Below are 18,671 nucleotides of genomic sequence, written 5' to 3'. Positions count from 1 at the left end.
GTCCTTCATGAAGTTTGCTAGACCTCTGAATCAAAGATTCCAGGAAACTTGCATGAAATAGAGCTTCTGATGCTGGCAACTATAAATACCATCTTTGAGCACCAGAGACCATAGGGGAAAGAATAGTTGCAGCTCCTCTATTCTTAACTGCATGTCAATCACCCTAAACTATTCTTGGCACATGCATTACTCTAATGTTGTCACCCAAACTGAGATCTGCAACTGACTTCAATTTTGAGTCCCTATAACTAGACACAGGTCCTGAATTCTGATACAGACTTGTGTATTCTTGAAACACTACCTAGTTGTTGGATTAGAGCTTTGTTTTTCCTAAATATTTACAGTTTATAATTAGGCTGGCCAAGTTCTATGTTCTTGAAGTCCATTCTATTCTCCATTAGTAATCTGGCAGCCAAGGATTAGGATCCTTGGCTGCCAGATTGGCTGTTAGGATTAGGCTGTTAGGATTAGGTTGTATTTTTGTCAGACAATCCGACTCCCTGATGGGTTTTGCGGCTCTGTAATAAAGTCTCTATGTAGTTACCAGCTAGGGCATCACATGCAAAACCCAAAGAACTGTTAACATGAAATTATGGAATATTTTATCTCAACTTTTTGAAACAATTACCTGTGTTTGAGAGAAATTGTGCACACATTTTTACCAGATGCTGATGAAATTTTTTCAGTGCAGGCGGATGGGGGATGAAATTGTTTAATGGGTCACATCCAGTCTACAGGCTGTTGGGTGTCAGTTCATTACTAATGCAATTAAATGCCTATGTACTTCAGATTAAGATACAACTTTTCAGCCTAGTTATTGACAGCAGAAAGTGTATCCTACTGGTTTTAATTGGACCATTCAATTCATGACATTGGTCATGAGGCTGATGTTGACAAGACTGAGCATCCATATTTGCAGTACTTGTGCATCTTATCAGGACCGTCCATGGAGATTCTACAAGGTTTTATTATGTGCATGCTGAAAGAATGAGCATTAAGCCACTGTATGAAAGTGTGAAGTTTAGAGAGATATCATTATGATGATGACACCCTTCAGAATGTCTCCTTTATTTACAACCTGGCCCCGCAGTCTCTTTTAAATATTCAGATATTCAAAAATACAGTGTAACAAGAAAAATAGCAGAAAAGATGTTGAGAAATAAACAAAAACAAAAATAAAACGAACTGTTAAACAGCATCTCATAAGCCACTCAAAATTATAAGTTGCACAAGACAAAGATGAGAATGAATGAAACATCAATGTGTAGAATATATAAAATCAAACCTTGATGCATACCACCTTATCCATCAACAGAGAGATACCACTGAATTCATGGGGGATGATTTTTCCTCTGGGGTCTAGACTTTCAGTGCTTGATCACAATTGGGTACTCAGTGCTATATAGGCTATCTTGCACTGAGTTTAGGCAATACTGCAGTAATTATAGTTTGCATACCCTGTGATCCAAAAAAGATGAGTTTGCACCTGCAGCACCAATATGGCACAGGTAGGTGAAGAAGGGCAGTAAATGCACATAGCCAGGGATGGCTTATATGACCACAACGTTAGCTGGTTACAGATAACAGAATTTTGGCAAAGTTCCCACCTGTCAGCCCCCCCCCCCACACACACACAAACACATGTTGGGTTAACCTTGGCAGTGGCAGGAGATCTGGGCTGACCACGGCTTGGACCACTAACACGTCCTATCCTGCAACCTAGGTATGTTGCTGGCATGCCCGCCTCTGACCTAGGCATGCTCCGCCTCCTTATGGGGATCCTGTTAGGAAAGTGTGGCTCCCCAACCACCACTCACCCCTTGAAATGAATCTGGCTCAATGCTTCCTGTGCCTGCAATCCACAGGTTGTGACAAGACTATCAGTAATGGGGATATCAATAGTGGATAACAGTCTCATCAATAGTATTACTATCTGATGAGAGTACTGCAACCCTTTGTTTTAGATTCAGACTTGTGAACCATTCATTCCTTGGTAACCACCGGACTTGACTGCTGCAGCTTGTATGCAAAGTGTCCTTAAAGCCTAAAGACTGGGCTTCAGTTAGTACAGAAAGCAGGGTGTTGCCAAGCACGTACTACCTCAATATTGAGGTGTTTGCATCCGTTTCCTGTTATTCTCTGGGTACAATTCAGTGTGCCCTACTGGTCTTTGGTACTATGTGACTACAGGTACAAGGTCATCTCCTTGTGACCAGTATTGTGAATAGAGACAGACCATTTGGAAGAGCCTTCTGGAAGTTGGAAAGGTAACAGTGCAAAAGCTTCTTTCTTGTGATCTTTGTGGATGCAGCAGCACCTAGCAACAGTTGTTTATCATACGCTAGACAACAGGAAATCCAGCAGAATCTCTCCCCTCTGTTCTGTCACCCTTCAAGATGCGTCATTTGACAAGACAACATTCTTATACTATCATTTTTATCCTTCTGTCCTATACAATGCTCAAGGGGCAACTAAACTTTATTTATTATTTAAAACACTTATTGTTAATGGGGAAAAGAGATCCAGCATTTCTCACAGCTGCTACCAAAGTGATGTTGATGAACAAAGTATACCAGAGAGTCAGTGGTTCATTATCTGAGAGATATTATACATTCGATAGTTGCAGGTAATTAATCACACACTCTTAATGAAGCCACATCCCATCTTTTTAGCCATTTCTTTCCATTACGGGTCTCTAAGTTGGCCATTTTTATTCTCAGTTGTTCCTATATTAGTCTAAAGGCCTTCACACTAAGTAGCCAATCCTGTTTATTGGTATAGAGCTTGACACATCATGTATTTATTTGGGGTTTACCCGTTTATAGATTGGTTATGCACAAGATAATCAGCTTAGTTTCACAAGTTACCACTCTGTCAGTTCATGCATACTGGAAAACTGGTTTGGCATTTCAGACAACTGCAAGCTATGATATGCCACAAATCAAGAAGTAACTAAAATTAAGAGTAACCCCTGGGTTGTGTTAACCACATTAATGCCAACGTACCACTTAGCTGTCATTAATGCCAGAGAATGGAACACAGAGTCTTATAACACTTCCTTAACTAAGGCAAAAGGACATGCATTATTATACCCATGCCAAGAAAATATTAATTCCAGTATGCCCAATAGGAAGACTGAAAATATACCTTAGTGGCTTTATCTAGGAATGTAACAGAAAGGTCTACTACAACCCATTCATTAGGGAAAGGAAAAAGGCATGTGTATCACATGAACTGTTTCTGATCCCACACACAGACTCTTATCACCCTTTAGAATGAACAAACAGCAGGACATTTCTTTCTGCATTTTTACAGGAAAAGGTACCTTACATGTTTTCCATCCCTACCATTATTATTCTAAGTCCCAACACCATGCTTTCCATGATTTAGACTACCAACAGCTATGACTAATGATCCATACAGTCATGGAAAACAAGAGAAAAAGCACACCAGAGGCAGATGTAGCTTAGAGCAGTGGTGGAGAACCTGTGGCCCTCCAGGTGTTGCCTGGCTACACCTCCCATCAATCCTGACCATTAGCCATGCTGGCTGGGGTTGATGGGAGTTGAGTCCAACAATATTTGAAGGGCCACAGGATCCTCACCCTTGTCTTAGGATACCTGGCAGTTCTGTCTACCTTAATGACACAAGCAAATTTAAACTGATATTTCATTGCTATTCGTTTTTCCTCTCTTCCATGTCCTGCCCTGCCCCTAGCACCTTTTGATATCTATTCATCAAGAACAAGTTTCGATCGTTCCCTTCACATTACATTTGAGATATACAGACCTGTAAATTCCAAGCTGATTAAGCACAAGAACACTGAATCCGATTTTTTATAAGAAAAAACACTCTAATTCTACAGGTCACTACATCTATCATCATTAACTGAAACTCTCAACCACGGGAAAGCTAACAGATACTTCTTTAATATACAACTAAGACCCACATTTAATTACCTGGTGGAAAAGTACTTGCTTGTAAAAATCCAATTGCATACGTGCTGCAAAGTTCCATTAATCTTCCAGACTTGCAGCGCACACTTTTATGCCTGTCACACCTTTACAGCCAACTATTGTCTGCCTTCTCCAACTTGGTGCCCTCCAGATGTTTTGGACTACAACTCCAGAATTCCTGACTATCTGACATGCTGACTGGAGGCTGATGGGAGTTGAAGTCCAAAGGGCACCAGGTTGGGGAAGGCTGATCTATGTCTTTCTTATTTATTTATTTATTTATTTATAACATTTATATCCTGCCCTATATCATTAGCATCTCAGGGCAGCGTACAGATAAAATAAATTTAGACAGTATAAAACAATGAATAATTTAAACAGCTAAAAACCTATTAAACCAATAAGCAAACTAATACCAATTCAAAATCTAAAACAATAAAATAGTGTGCTACTTTAGGGAATGCATTTAGTCCTCAAAGGCTTTGATAAAGCACCATGTTTTAACTTGACATGAAACCAGTGTCTGCACCCACCACGCCTCCAAGGGGAGGGCATTCCACAACCAGGGTGCCACAGCAGGAAGTGCCCTCTGCCACGTCTCATCCTAGTGTATGTCTCACACTGGTGGGATGCAGAGGAGGGCTCCTCCAACAGATCTCAATTCTGGGGCAGGCATATATAGGGGGAGACACTCCCTCAAATATCAAGGTCCCAAACAGCTTAGGGCTTTAGTCATCACTAACACATTGAATTCTGACCAGAAGTGTATCAGCAGCCAGTGCAATTCCTTTAAGACTGGTGTTATGGGATCTTTGTGAGATATTCCAGTCAACAGTCCAACTGCTGTATTTTGCACTAGCTGCAACTTCTGAGTCATCTTCAAGGGCAGCCCTACATAAAGTGCATTGCAGTAGTCTAATTGGAAAGTTACCAGCACATGCACTCCTGTGGCTAGGTCATCCCTGTCCAGGAAAGGCTGTAGCTGGCGGATCAGCCGAAGCTGGCCCCAAGTACTCTGGGCCAAGGAGTCCACCCAGGGCTCCAGTGACAGAAAGGGATCTAGGAGTACTCCCAAACTATGCACCTGCTCCTTTAGGGAGAGTGCAACCCCATCCAGGACAGGTCGCTTACCCAGTTTCCAGACTCGGGAATGACCAACCCACAGAGCTTCCATTTTATCAGGATTCAGCTTCAGGTTACTGGTCTTAGAGCAGCCATGCCATTTGATACCTGCTTGCTCACTTGGAGCAAGCAGCAATTGTCTTGAGCGCTCAAGTAGCAAATCCTGAAGCACTGTGAAAACTACATATACTGTGCTCTTTCACCTTCCAGCCTTAAAATGGGTTACTATCTAGGAGAGATAGAAGGCCTGGCGTGCTATGGTCCATGGGGTCACGAAAAGTCGGACACGACGAATGACTGAACAACAACAAATCCAGGAGATTGTCCCTGAACGACATGTACAACTAGCACAGAAATGCCATTTGGGTTCTCTGTTCTAGCTTTTAGGTCTAGTAGACCTGAAATAGAAGGGGACTAGGTTTTCTAAATGCAGAGCATATCAAGGTGTCTGATACATGGCAGAAAGTTTTTATAATGGGATTGGTGGCCAACAGGCTTTATAGCAGGATGGTCTTGGCCAAGCGACTTTGCCTAAGATGCTGCTGTAATGTATGCCACCTTAAGCTATATTGTACACTGTCTCAGATTGCAACTGCGTTCAGACTTATCTATAAACTATTCTTACATGAATGAGCCTCAGGCTTGTGCACTCCAACCCCAACCCTCCATCGTGACCATAATTTTATTTATTTATTTATTTATTTATTTCATTTCTATACCGCCCAATAGCCGAAGCTCATAAGGAAGAGACTGGAAATTTTTGCATTCATTTTTGACTCACAGTAGTTTGGCGTTATGTCCAAACTTTAAGCTGTGGTTAATCTTAACTATTGAAACAAGCCAGCTTCATAAACCAAAGTGTATAACTGACATTTCAGTAAACCATAGTTAAGACTCAGCACAGCGAAACTGTGGTTAGTTACAAATGGAAGCAAAAGCTTCTAAACTTTTCTTCATGGCCACTCCACAGTAAGGAGCAGGGAGATGTTACATAAACAAGACACAGGCTCACAATAAACCAGTTTATCATTATATCCAAATGCAGCCATACAGTTGGCATCAACTGAATGTGAAACATAAGCCTTTACATTTTAGTTGGAAGCATTTTGCTTGTTTATTTGCATCTATGCTCTTTATTTGCTTCTTTTGTTGTTGTTGTTCAGTCGTTCAGTCGTGTCCGACTCTTCATGACCCCATTGATCATAGCACGCCAGGCCTTCCTGTCCTGCACTCTCTCCCGGAGTGTGCTCAAGTCCATATTCATTGCATCAGTGATGCTATCTAGCCATCTCATCCTCTGCTGTCCCCTTCTCCTTTTGCCTTCAGTCTTTCCCAGCATCAGGGTCTTTTCCAGGGAGTTTTCTCTTCGCATTAGGTGGCCAAAATATTGGAGCTTCAGCTTCAGTATCTGTCCTTCCAATGAGCAGTCAGGGCTGATTTCCTTTAGGATGGACTGATTTGACCTCCCTGCAGTCCAGGGCTTCTACAGCCTTGCAAATAAGCTCACAAATGTTACTAGCCAACAGAAATTCTTATCAGCTCATCTTCCCACATCTGTATTAGTACTCTATAACACAGACACAACCTAAAAGAAAAGAGAGCCATTTCTTTTCCAGTGTACAAAACGTCCAATGCTTGGTCAACTGAAATGATTTTTACTCACTACAAGACTGGTTTAAACAGGGTAACTATTTTAACTTCCACTACAGGAAGAAAACTGAGACACATTCAGATTACAAAGCAGTCATTTCAACCAAAGGCACAGGAATCAATGACTTCAGAAAGTCACTTAAAAACAATTACAGATGTTTCCTTTGTAGTCCAAAACTAGGAAACAACAGCTCTGTTTAAATCAGCAGTTTCGCTTTCCTTTTTCCCATGTTGCAAAGTGATTACTTATGCCACCCATAGCAAGCAGGGCTGTACTCCTCAAGAGGACTAGATTTTGTCATTTTACACACCATATTGATAGGCATGTAATAATAGTAGTCTTATGTTTTATCTAATGAACACATAACCTTGATAGTAAAACCATATTCTACTGGGGCAGGGGGAGGTATGCCATACACAAATGTTGACATTGGAGTAACAGAAGACGGTTAAAATATTCAAAATTGAGAAAAGCCTCCATGTTAGTTACAACTGATGAACAATTCTGAAAGTCAGTTCTGACTATGCTCAATGGTGTCCATTATTTTTATATATCTTTTGTTTTTTGTTCTACTTGTGAAGAACTCTGGAGAAAATTAGACTGTAAACTATGTTTAGTTTTTAACAAAACTGGGCGAGGACTATGTTCTCAGAGCTGAGAAACATCTATAAGCTTTAAGTGTATTTGAGGTTTTTAAAATTACTGTATCTTAAAAGAAGCCACTGAATAGGGTAGTACTAGTTGCCTTAACAATTGCAAAATTCCTTTATAACATTGCCTATAACCACCTGAGAAGTGCAAAATTATGCCATTACTTTTAATCAGGTCTGCCTCAGAATTCAACGGGAATGCAAGCTTAAGAATAAATGTTACACTTTGCAAACATCGGTTCTCTTTGTGATGTATAATTCACATGTGCAGGAGGTGTGCTAGGCTGATCAAGTCCTGCCTCAGTTGTTACACAGGCCCTGAGTACATTGAACTACAATATGTGTATATTCTTTCCTGTTTACCCCCTGCCTCTACTTCCCTCCCTTTCCTCTCTTGTCTCCCCTGTGGGCAATGATATGCTCCTTCAGGCAGAGACCTTTCCTCTTGTACTTTGTAAAGCACCATGCACAGTAATAATGCTATCTTAATTAAGAATAACCATGCCTCTTCTTTCAAAATTCCCAGGTTCCTTCCTGAACTGCCCTTTCTTGCCAGTCTGAGGGCACAGCTGCCTCATGTAGGCAAGTAGACTGCCACCTGTATTGGCCAGTCACTTGTTTGGGACAGGACAAGGCTAGGGCATGACTTCTCAAGCTTTGTCTTGTCTAAGCACAAGAGGCTTTGTACTCTCTTGCTGCTAGGAATGGGTAAGATTTTTTTTTTAATAAGAATTTACCAAACTTCACAAATCCCTTTATAAACAGGATGAAAATAACTTGAGATTAAAACATTTGACTGTGGGAAAAAGCAAAACTGACAGAGCAGAGGGCTTTGAGTGCTTAGCTCTTAAAAGTCTGTGTTTGAATCCCTACATATTCAACAACGTTTAAGGTTCTGAATTAGGGCTGCCACTTGTTCTGACAGGCTTCTCTTCATCTTTAACAGCTACATGGCAGGCAAGCACAACCTGGTCATCTCCATGCTGGGAATAGCTGTACCTATTGAATTTGGCTGGTGTAGAGTGGCAAGAATTTAATTTGGTGCGGGTGTTTTTTTTACAAGAACTTACCAAAAGTTGCAAATTTCTTCACAAACTGGATGGAAAGAACTTGAGATTTTAAACATCCAAAGGTAGGAGAAAGTGAAACAGGCAGATTTATCCACCCTTTCTTACTGCTGTTGCAAACCACAGCGCCACACAGGGCAGAGCATGGCACCATATAGCACAACTTCTAAAACTGTTCACACATTTGCAACTGTTACTCATTTGCAGTAGGCCACTGACAGTCTTTCCTAGAGGTGGCAGTTCTGACTATTTTCTTCTCACTCACCTACAAACTAACTTGCTTCTGGGAGAATGCAATTTCCCCCAGAAACTAGCTTATCAATGCAACTGTGAATGCGGAATGCATGTGTGCCTGCGAGATTAGCGTCAAGTGATGCAATTCACACTCCCTTGCCATTGTCTCACTATTAATTTTATTTCCCGCCTTTGGAGGTGGAACATTCCTCCTCATTTCTACCACTCACGTTGGTCTTCTCACAAGTACCAACATGAGTAAGGCCATCCTCTCACCCCACAGCAGTACTGTCAAGTGAGCATTGGCTTTCAATTTTAGTTTTTAGTTTAGTTCTCAGCCATCTTTGCACTCCCTGCCTCCCACACTGAAACATATATCTCACCTTAACTTGTATATAAAGAAGAAAACAATTCCCACCACCACCAGGTTTTTGGGAGCACCCAGCAAAAGAACTCCAATTGGCCCCTTTCACACATACCAGGGCTCTCTCTGCCCTTGCCGCCACAGTTGCTCACTTGCTCATCCATGAATGGCCAATGCTCAGGGATGATGGGAGTTGTAATTCAAAATCATCTGGAGAGTTGCAGGTTCCCCATCCCTGCTCGAAGGCCCTATGGAGGGATGGCAGCAGGAATTAAAATCAGCCACCATCCCACTGGGCCCAGAAGGAAGGAGAGCATGGGGGGATGCACAGCACCTCTTCTTCGCTGGATGGGCCAAGAGGGAGATGGAACTGGTGATGAGGAAGAACAGAAGGATATTGGGGAGGGGCTTTCCAGTAGCTGGGTGGGGGGCTGCCACAGCATGAGCCTCATCAGTGCCCCAAAATGGCAGCCACTGAAGTTGGGCCTAACCACTATGCTGGATCTAAAAAACCAATTTAACAAAAATCAAAGCAATAGTTTTAAAAACCAGTAAATGGTAACCTGGTTTAAAACAAAATCTGTATTCATTCTACAGTTTTCCCCTCTATCAAATTACACTGAAGTAAAGCATGCTTTAATTGTATCTATTATTGTAGAAAATTCTGAATCTTTGCTTAGTTGACAGCAATAAAATGGACATGCCCTTTCCAACTCATGGAGAAGCCACGTTTTGCTCAACAATTCATCGCCTTGTTTCTGGAAAGTTTTGGGCACTTTGCTCACAATCCTGCACTCCTGCTCTGTACGGAGCATGGCCCCTTGTTTTCAAGCTATTGTTCATACTTAAGGGAGCAATCCTATGGGCCTCTAGACAATGTCTAGTGGCCCATAGGATTGTTTGGTTTCTGGACAACAACCGAACAGGGCTCCAGCCTTGGTTCCCAGAAACTATGCTCCTCACCCCTTCCCCTGCCCCTTGTAGCCGGTGCAGTTCTCTCCGTGCCAGCTATGGCTCCACGCTCGGAAACAAAATGTGGAGACAGGGAAAAGGGGGCAGTCCTGGGGGCAGGGAGGGGAGGAAACCATGGCAGCTGCTTCACACAGCTTCCTATCAGGTCTCCAGGCCCCTTCCCTCCCCCTCCCCAAAATTGCCCATCTAAGCAAAAATGCAGGGCAGATGGAGCACAGAGGAGGGCATCCCCTCCATGTTCCAGCCACCCTGTGTAGGATAGTCAGCAGCCACCAATTTTGGAGGCTGGTGACTATCCAGATATGCCTGCACCATAAGAGCCCTTGCATCTGTTCAGAAGGACTAATAGAAATTTCATAATTATCCTATTGCTTCTAAGTAAATATAATTGTGTAATTTTAAATAAGGTATATGGGCTGCATGACAGAAGTTTACAGACTATGCGCCCAGAGAGTATAATGGGTTTATTTTGTTGAGAACAAATGTTTTAATTAATACTGCAACCAATATGCCCTATTCAGAAAATGCATGAATTCTGAAATGATTTTTAAAAAATCCTTGGGTGATTTAAATTACAAGTTAAATCATCTTGATTGGAATGAAACTTCCCTATTCTACAGCAAAACTACCACACCTTTTCCTATTCTACCTAGAGCACATATAACACAGCCGGCTATGAATCAGCTTGAGGACCTTTTCCAGAAAGGCTGAAATGGAGATGAGGGGCATTTTCTGGTTAAACTTCTGGACAATTGATTTGCACACCCATTTGTTCTGCTCTGAAGATATTGACTTGTAGACTCTGCTTCTTTCTGTAACTTCATAGAACGCTCAAAGCTGTGTGTAGCTGAATTAGAGTAGTGGGCAGTTGGGCTGCCCTTGTCACATTCTAAGAACTATGATAGATAACCTTGAGATTCTCATTTCTAGGGTAGACTGTGCAGGACTCTATGGCCTCTGAAAGAAAAAGGATTATTTAACAGGTTCAGAACAATTGCCCGTTTGAGCCAACAGGGCAGCCCAGCAATTTATTACCAAGTCTACTGAAAGGCAATTTTTTAAAAATGAAGACCTGAACTTAAGATAGCTATACGCGTTTGTGAATAGAATGGACTTAATAACAATGCTAAAGCCACAGCTTTGGCCTAAATTTATCAGTGGACCAGAAGGGGATGGTTCTCCCTCTGGTCTGTCCAGAAGCCCCATCCCCACTGAGCCAACTAGAGCCCTGATTAGCTCCCCAAGGCAAGCCCGACTCGTCCACCCAAAATCTCACAGCAATCTGGGCCGCTCTTCCTCACATCCCCCTTTTTGTATGCACCACAAAAGGAGGCTCCCAAGAGAGCAGGAAGTCACTGCTTGCAGATGCAACACTCCTGATCTCCTAACCATGATTAAAGGATTAGAGCAAGGATTGTGCAAGTATGCACCTCCCCTTATGCAAATTCCGTCTTCTCATGGCATTATCTATTATTTAAGAGTAATGTCACCACTAACATTAACTATAGTTAGCACTAACCAGGGTTCACTCTTAACCAGGTTTTGAAGCTAACAGCAGCTGGTTAAGATTAAGGGATGATAGTTAAAGATCAGGAAAGTTATGTCTACACTGCTCCTAGAAGACAGAGCTGAAATTTGTGGAAGAATCTTATTGACTCCTGCCACCTCATTTTATGCAGTGTAATTTATGACAAAAGCCCAAAGCCTCTCAACGCCACTCACTAAGACATCCTAAAACGGTACTTCCTTTATATTAATCCAAGACATCTGTAATTGTATGGAGACCATTTATAAAGTGTAAAAATCAGGACAGTCATGTGCACTGGGAACTCAGCACCAACAGTGCCCCTTTAAAGAGCCATCTATACACAGTCTGGGGGCCAAATACCTGTTTTAGATGTATCTAAGTGCCTGGGTCTGACCAATGCTATTTTTTTTCTTTGAACAGCAGGCCCTCATGCAAGATCATAATCTGCTTTTTGAAAGCCCTCAGGGTTTCAAAAATGGATTTCCATGTGGGCGGAGGGGCTGCTGTTTGAGAAACAGAAGAGGAATGCCACCTTGGGCATGCAGAACCCTGTTGTGTGATTCTTCAAATCCCAACAACTAGATGTTCGTAATTTCAGATTTAACAGACAATATACTGCTGGAATTGAAGTAACGTGACACAAACACACAAATCTGATTTATAAGATGTATCTACATAGTACTCTGTATTTATTTTACAGACTGAGGAAGCATATACAAATTGGGGGGCGGGGAGAGGAAGACACCATGCACACTAGAAGAGGCAGAGCAGGGATTTCAAGCGCTCCTGGGAATCTATGATACAGCTCAATACCTCCCTGACTGTCTTTTTTTTTTTACAGAAACGGTTGTACTATTCCCCCATCCAATCTGTCTAACCAATAAAACCTCATTCCTTATTAGTTGCAGCACAAAACAATTGCCCTCTACATGCAAAGCTATGTCTTCAGAGTTGCCTCTATAGTCGCAGTCACTCCTTTCTTCATTGGGGGATGGGACTCGCTCACGTGCTCTGAATAACCTAATCATTGCTGCTAATAGAGTAACAAATAAAGGGAAAACCTCTCCTTATGAGTTGCACAATATTTACAGGCCACAAGCCAATAATCCACATACTGTTATTTTCTTCCATCTGAGATAACATGTAGTACATAGCATACAATGTAATATGCCAGACAGATACAACAAAAATTCCTAAGGGAAAATACTGATTAAACACCAGAAAGCATTTAGGATCTATGATTTAATTTCTGATAAAGATGTATGGCAAATGGGTCATAAGCAGCAATAACTGGTACTAAAATACAACACAAGCACCAAATATAAAATCCATACATGGCAAAACAAGACAGCTTTTTAATAAGATTAAAGACCACTGTAAACAAATATGATTAGATTCCTTGGTCAGATTCCATGACTCAATAACTGAAAAGGACATTAAAAAAAACATGCTAAAGAGTAAATAGTGGCAAAATATTCTTCCCTTCTATTGCTCAGCTGAAAAATAAGCCAGATAAAACACTAGTACATATTAGCATCGGCGACTGCACAAAATACAATTTGACCATTAAACATATTGATTTAGACTGATGTAGCATTGCAGTACCATCCTATTTCTCCTCAGTATGACGACAGAATACACTAATTCATTTTAGTCTTCTTTTCCATGTAACAAAATTAACCAATTGACTAAACAAATCGCTGCAATAAAGAAAATAAATATTCTTACAATAAACAGGCCCAAACACACATACCGTCAGGTTTTTTGGGATACATTTCCTTCATTAATCTCCCTTAGCAGCAGCATCACTCACTCTGCATACTCCTCTGTCTGATCTTCCCCCTAAAAAATCCGTCACCTGGCAAGAACACGTCTTTTCAGGGCAATTTTTCCCCAGTATTTCTCAGAGCTCTTTCAGCCACATCCCAGTACACGCAAGAGGCAGCAGCGAAATCTGTGTTTGTAGCAATCGTGGTTGCAAAGGAGGACTGAAGGCTAAGGCAACTAGATAACCAAAATGCTGACTTCTATTATGTATTGCACCACTTGCACAGACATACTGCATCAATAGCCTCAGTTCATAACAATCGCAGTAAAGGCACATAAAATCTACAGAAAAGAAATGCATTACTCACTGGGTTTTATTCTTTTGCTTCCTCAGCATGTAATTCTTTATGCTTTACAGTGCAGTAGGTATGCAATGAGATTTCCCCTTGTCCTTATTTCGCTGATGTTGCTGTTTGAATAGCACCAGACACCAGAAAGGACGACAGGCAGAAGCAGTCTGAACATTAAGAGCAAATATTTAATGGAAGCCTGGTTATCCTGTTCTCTCTCTTTCACATCTCTGCCTCATGTATCCAGGCACGGGTGGTACTAGCTCCCTTGGGAGGCTGTAGCTAGCAGCTGAGGCACAAACTAAAACATGGCATGGATGTCAAGGAGCCGATGACAGAAAGCACAAATTTCCCTGTAATATAATGGAGATCTTTCTAATAAATATACATTAAAAAGGCCACAGCAAGCAGCTAAAACCAGGAGGTACTGTTAGCACTCTGTTCAGACAAGGCATCAGAAGATGCAAGCCAACTAAAAACTCAAAGTTCTCAACCATAGAATGCTTTTATAAATGATGCTGCAAACATCAAGCTGCACTGTTGCCTCTCCAACCCCACAGGGCATAATACACTGGGATCTCGGTTTCCTGCTAACAAAGCTGAAGATAAAACTATGCATTGCTTTCTAATATCGAGTGCCTCAACTATACTTCACAGTGTGGCTTAAAATATTTCCTAAACCCTTACTGTAGATAAATGTATTTTAGGCCCATAGGCAAACAGATGACGTTGACATCCAAAAGAGATCACTGCACTTCATATCCTTTAAGCAATTAGTATCCATGAACCTGAATTAGGAAGCCCCAATATTCTACAGCCTTACCCCAAATACCAGAATTCACATTTTGATCTGCATACATATCATCATCCCTGATTAAGGAAACTGTTGTTGTCATGCACAGAACCTTTGGGAAAGAAAACATTTCCATACACGTGAGAATTCAGACAGGAAGTGGAGGGGTGGGACACAGGCCAGGTCACTTTGAGTTCAGAGGCTGAGCAATCGTGACGACCTATTTTACATTAGAATGTTATTGCTTGCAAATGGATTCAGATGAGCGCATGAGTAAAGACTGTTTACAATTTATTTTTTTTAAAAGCTGTAATATTTCTTTACTTTCCGAACAGAATATAATTCCATAAGTTTCATGGACACAGTTTGGAACAGCTGCTTAAGGAGAGACAGATGCAAAATAACCCTGTTGAAATAATGGTACTCACAGGAACGCACAGTTATCAAATGTTCCCATGGAACCAAAGCAAAAGGCAGTCAGAGTTTATTCTAAAATCATACTAATTTTAAAAAGCTTTTTTGAAAATAGCTCTACTACTTCCATGTATACCAAGCTTTGCAAGACATTCAAACAGGCAGAATCACGCTCTCAAAAATGAGACCGGAAATCAGTGTTTAGTTCATAAAACATTATAAAGTATTTTGTCATAACCTACTATGAGTGAGACGTACATTCACAAAGCAGTGGGGAGGGACAATTCGCCCAACTGCTCTCTATTCAACTCATTCCAGAAAGTCCATATTTTTGTACAATTGTAGAAAATTAGTCTGCACTAACAGATTGCTAATTTAAGCGGCAGCCTATTTTGAGTGAATAGGGAATTAAAATTTCTCACTCTTGTCCCTGGAAATAATTTCCAGGCATAGAAGTTTAAATATGGCTCACTGTAAACACCAGACAGAAGAACAAGTGAGAATTTTAAAATCAATTAAACCAATGTTTACACAAGATTTAAAAACTCTCAACTTTAGTTATTATTTTCAGTGAGAAATACAGCAATGAAATCTAGCAAAGGCATACTGTATAGTTTTTTTTATTGATAAGGGCATACAGAATGAGATTACTGGGACGCTTAAAATGCTGCTAATTATGAGATTAATTAAAACTAGCTAATTTATATACAAGCATTGCTCACGTTGGCCATAATCCAAGTGCAGTACAAATCCTAGCTGCTTGTATAGTTAAGAACTAATCCCAGCTATCATTTATTGACTTGTAACAATCTATTACACTGACAACAGCTAGCTCTCTCAGCACTAGGTTTCCAGGAAAGTCCCACAGCTGCAGAAGACAATATGTACAGGGTTCATTCATTACATTTTGAGAAGTCAGATTTTGAGAAGTCACTCACTAGCCGTATCCTAGTAGGCAGGCTTTTTAAACAATTCAAGTGTGATTAAATCGGACCACTAACATGGCAGTGGAGTGAGCATTCTATACCAGTGAAGAACTAGGTCAACCGTGTTACATTAATCTATACAGATCTTTAATTTATAATGTGACTGTCTAATCAAGATCCCTATGAATTAATACTAAGCTATCTTTAACAAATCTGTTATTATTTCCACCGTGAACTGACATTACAACTAATACACTAAGTGTAGTATTTACATATACTTGGGATCACTATAAACATTTAAAAATGACTGAAGTACTCATATGTTCATCATATATTCTAATAGCAGCTACCTGCTGCCTCATAGAAAGTACCATGCGAATAAGTCAAATGTGGTCAGCTTGTAATCCATAGAAAGAGTCTATATCTAAACCACGAAGGAGTAAGATTTGGCACAGCGGCATTTTAAAAAGCCGTTGTTGGGAATCACATGAATATATAAGAAACGTGTTTGCATGTTTAACTACTAGAACTGTTTTGTTTACTATGATGAAGAGAACCTGGGTGCTGTGAAGAAACCTCACTGAGATTCTGTTTCTCAGCACATAGCAAAAATGGCCAGACGTTTCTATGTGTTATTTACTACCATGATGATTCAAGCACACCATCTACATTACAAGAGCAGAATTCTAGATCCTTGTTTTTAAGAATTCCTGTTGGCTTGTGATTTTAAGACTCCATAAGGCAGGCCATGCGTAAATCAGACATAAAGAACAACACTCGAGACAAGAGGCTGCATGAAGTCCCTGGAGCGCTTTGGTGCAATATATGGACTGTTAAAATCATCTTGGCTTGCATGGAAGTTTACCCCACTCTTCTATATCAGGGTACATGAACATGCCCCTATGTATTGAAATATGCAAGCCAACCCTGTCTCAGAGACGTTGTCCTCCTCAGCAGGCCTAAGCCTCCAGTTTTCCTGGGCCCACCAACTATAAGCAAAATGGTAATTGATTTTACCATGTGAACTAGGAGCCTCTTATCTCAGAGGACCAATTAAAGTCTATTTCAACTTACGTTCAAAGTATCAGATGATCACAGACTGAACTGCAACACTATCCAGCTGCATGCTGACATGCTCAAAGGATTGTATGAACTGACCCTAGGTCTGCAGTATGGGTCCAAGTATGCCCCTAAATAAATGCATATAATAGCAGTGGTCCATGTGAACAGACGGAGGTTAGAACTAGATCACCACAAATCTCTCACATGTGTTTTGTTAGTTGAAAAAGTTGTAATATTTTATATACTCATTACACTGAAAACATACGATTAAAACCCAATAAAAATATTTTTTTTAAGAAAATTTCCAGTTTCACCCTATGGGCATAGGTCATACCCAACTGAGTACATTTAAGAATGCAAGACTGTCTTGCTACTTTGAAAGATTTCACTGTAATTAAACAGGAGGATATGAATGCTATCTTCTTGTTATCAGCTGATAAGATTTAACTAGAGCTTATTCAAGTGAACTCCCAAACCAGTATTCGATTCTTTCAATTCCATCTTCAATTTGTTAGAGCTCAGAAACAGTGCAACTAGTTCTGCATGGCAAAGGGTGGAGGGGGGTCTGGGTCCATATTTCTTGTCCCATCCCCAAATGCCATACAGTAATATGCTTTTGAAAATCAAGGTAAGGGGGGAGATAAAAAAACATTTTAGACATGCCATGCCCAGGGCACATCAGCTACACCAGTGTGCTTTAATTTTGGAACTGGACCTAACAGAAAGATCAAATTCTATTAAGGTTAAAGACTATCTCTCTGTTTAAAAACACCTACAATTCATTATCAGATCTCTTTACCATTAATCACAGAAGCAGATTCTTTCACATTTCTCTTAACTTATTTTTGTGAAAGGTGTCAATAACCACACAGCTATCAGTTAGATACATAAACACATAGAAATACAAGAATCAGGGCAAAGAACATCTTAAAAATTGTTCCATTACAGCAACAGCTATCAAACCAGTAGATCTAAAGCTAATCTGGTTGCTTTTCAGAAATTTCTATTATTCATTCCCCCACCCCACCCTTATCCTAGTGAAGATGAAATGGAAGTTCTAAACAGGGTTATAAACAGCCTCTGTCTGGTCACCTGTGGCAGAAATTACCTGCAGGGAGGGAAGCTTTACATAAATTGAATTCCACCTCCTTCCTTTTAATCCACAATTTACTAACACAATGTGTGAGCAGACACATACTATATGTACAAGCTAAATATGAGCCAACAATGTGATGTGGCTGCAAAAAAAAGGCAAATGCTCTTTTGGGCTGTATTAATAGAAGCATAGAGATGGGAGTACCAGACCACCTTACCTGTCTCCTGAGAAACCTGTACGAGGGTCAAGAAGCAACAGTAAGAACCGGACATGGAACAACCGATGGAGTACAAGAAGGCTGTATATTGTCGCCCTGCTTATTTAATTTATATGCAGAGTACATCATGAGAAATGCCGGGTTGGATGAATCATAGGTCGGAATTAAGATTGCTGGGAGAATGATCAACAACCTCCGATATGCGGATGATACCACCCTAATGGCAGAAAGTGAAGAGGATCTAAAGAGCCCCTTGTTGAGGGTGAAAGTGGAGAGTGCAAAAGCTGGTTTGAAACTCAACATTAAAAAAACTAAGATCATGGCATCTGGCCCCATCACTTCCTGGCATATAGAAGGGGAAGAAATGGAAGCAGTGACAGATTTTATTTTCTTGGGCTCCAAGATCACTGCAGACGGTGACTGTAGCCATGAAATTAAAAGACGCTTGCTCCTTGGGAGGAAAGCTATGGCAAACCTAGACAGCATAGTAAGAAGCAGAGAC

General features: G+C 40.7%; 1 protein-coding gene across 7 annotated transcripts in view; it reads right to left on the bottom strand.

The window, feature by feature from the left end:
* PRKCZ (protein kinase C zeta) overlaps positions 1-18,671 on the bottom strand; it is a 128,571-nt gene that overhangs the window by 86,353 nt on the left and 23,547 nt on the right. For 2 of the 7 annotated variants that reach the window (XR_014786000.1, XM_084821567.1), the window contains exon 1: positions 13,298-13,449. The exons of the other annotated variants lie outside the window; for them this stretch is intronic. Coding sequence is in view for 1 of the 2 variants with exons in the window: in XM_084821567.1 (XP_084677693.1) it covers positions 13,298-13,328 (31 nt within the window). In the remaining variant the exon portion in view is untranslated. Of the gene's footprint in view, positions 1-13,297; positions 13,450-18,671 lie in introns of those variants that run through there. 7 annotated transcript variants of the gene reach the window in all.

Source organism: Heloderma suspectum, chromosome 15, assembly GCF_057233095.1.
Source record: "Heloderma suspectum isolate Gila_16-S chromosome 15, 16-S_ref, whole genome shotgun sequence".
NCBI lineage: Eukaryota > Metazoa > Chordata > Lepidosauria > Squamata > Helodermatidae > Heloderma > Heloderma suspectum.
Note: the sequence above shows the minus strand (reverse complement) of the source record. Positions and strands in the feature narration are given on the sequence as shown.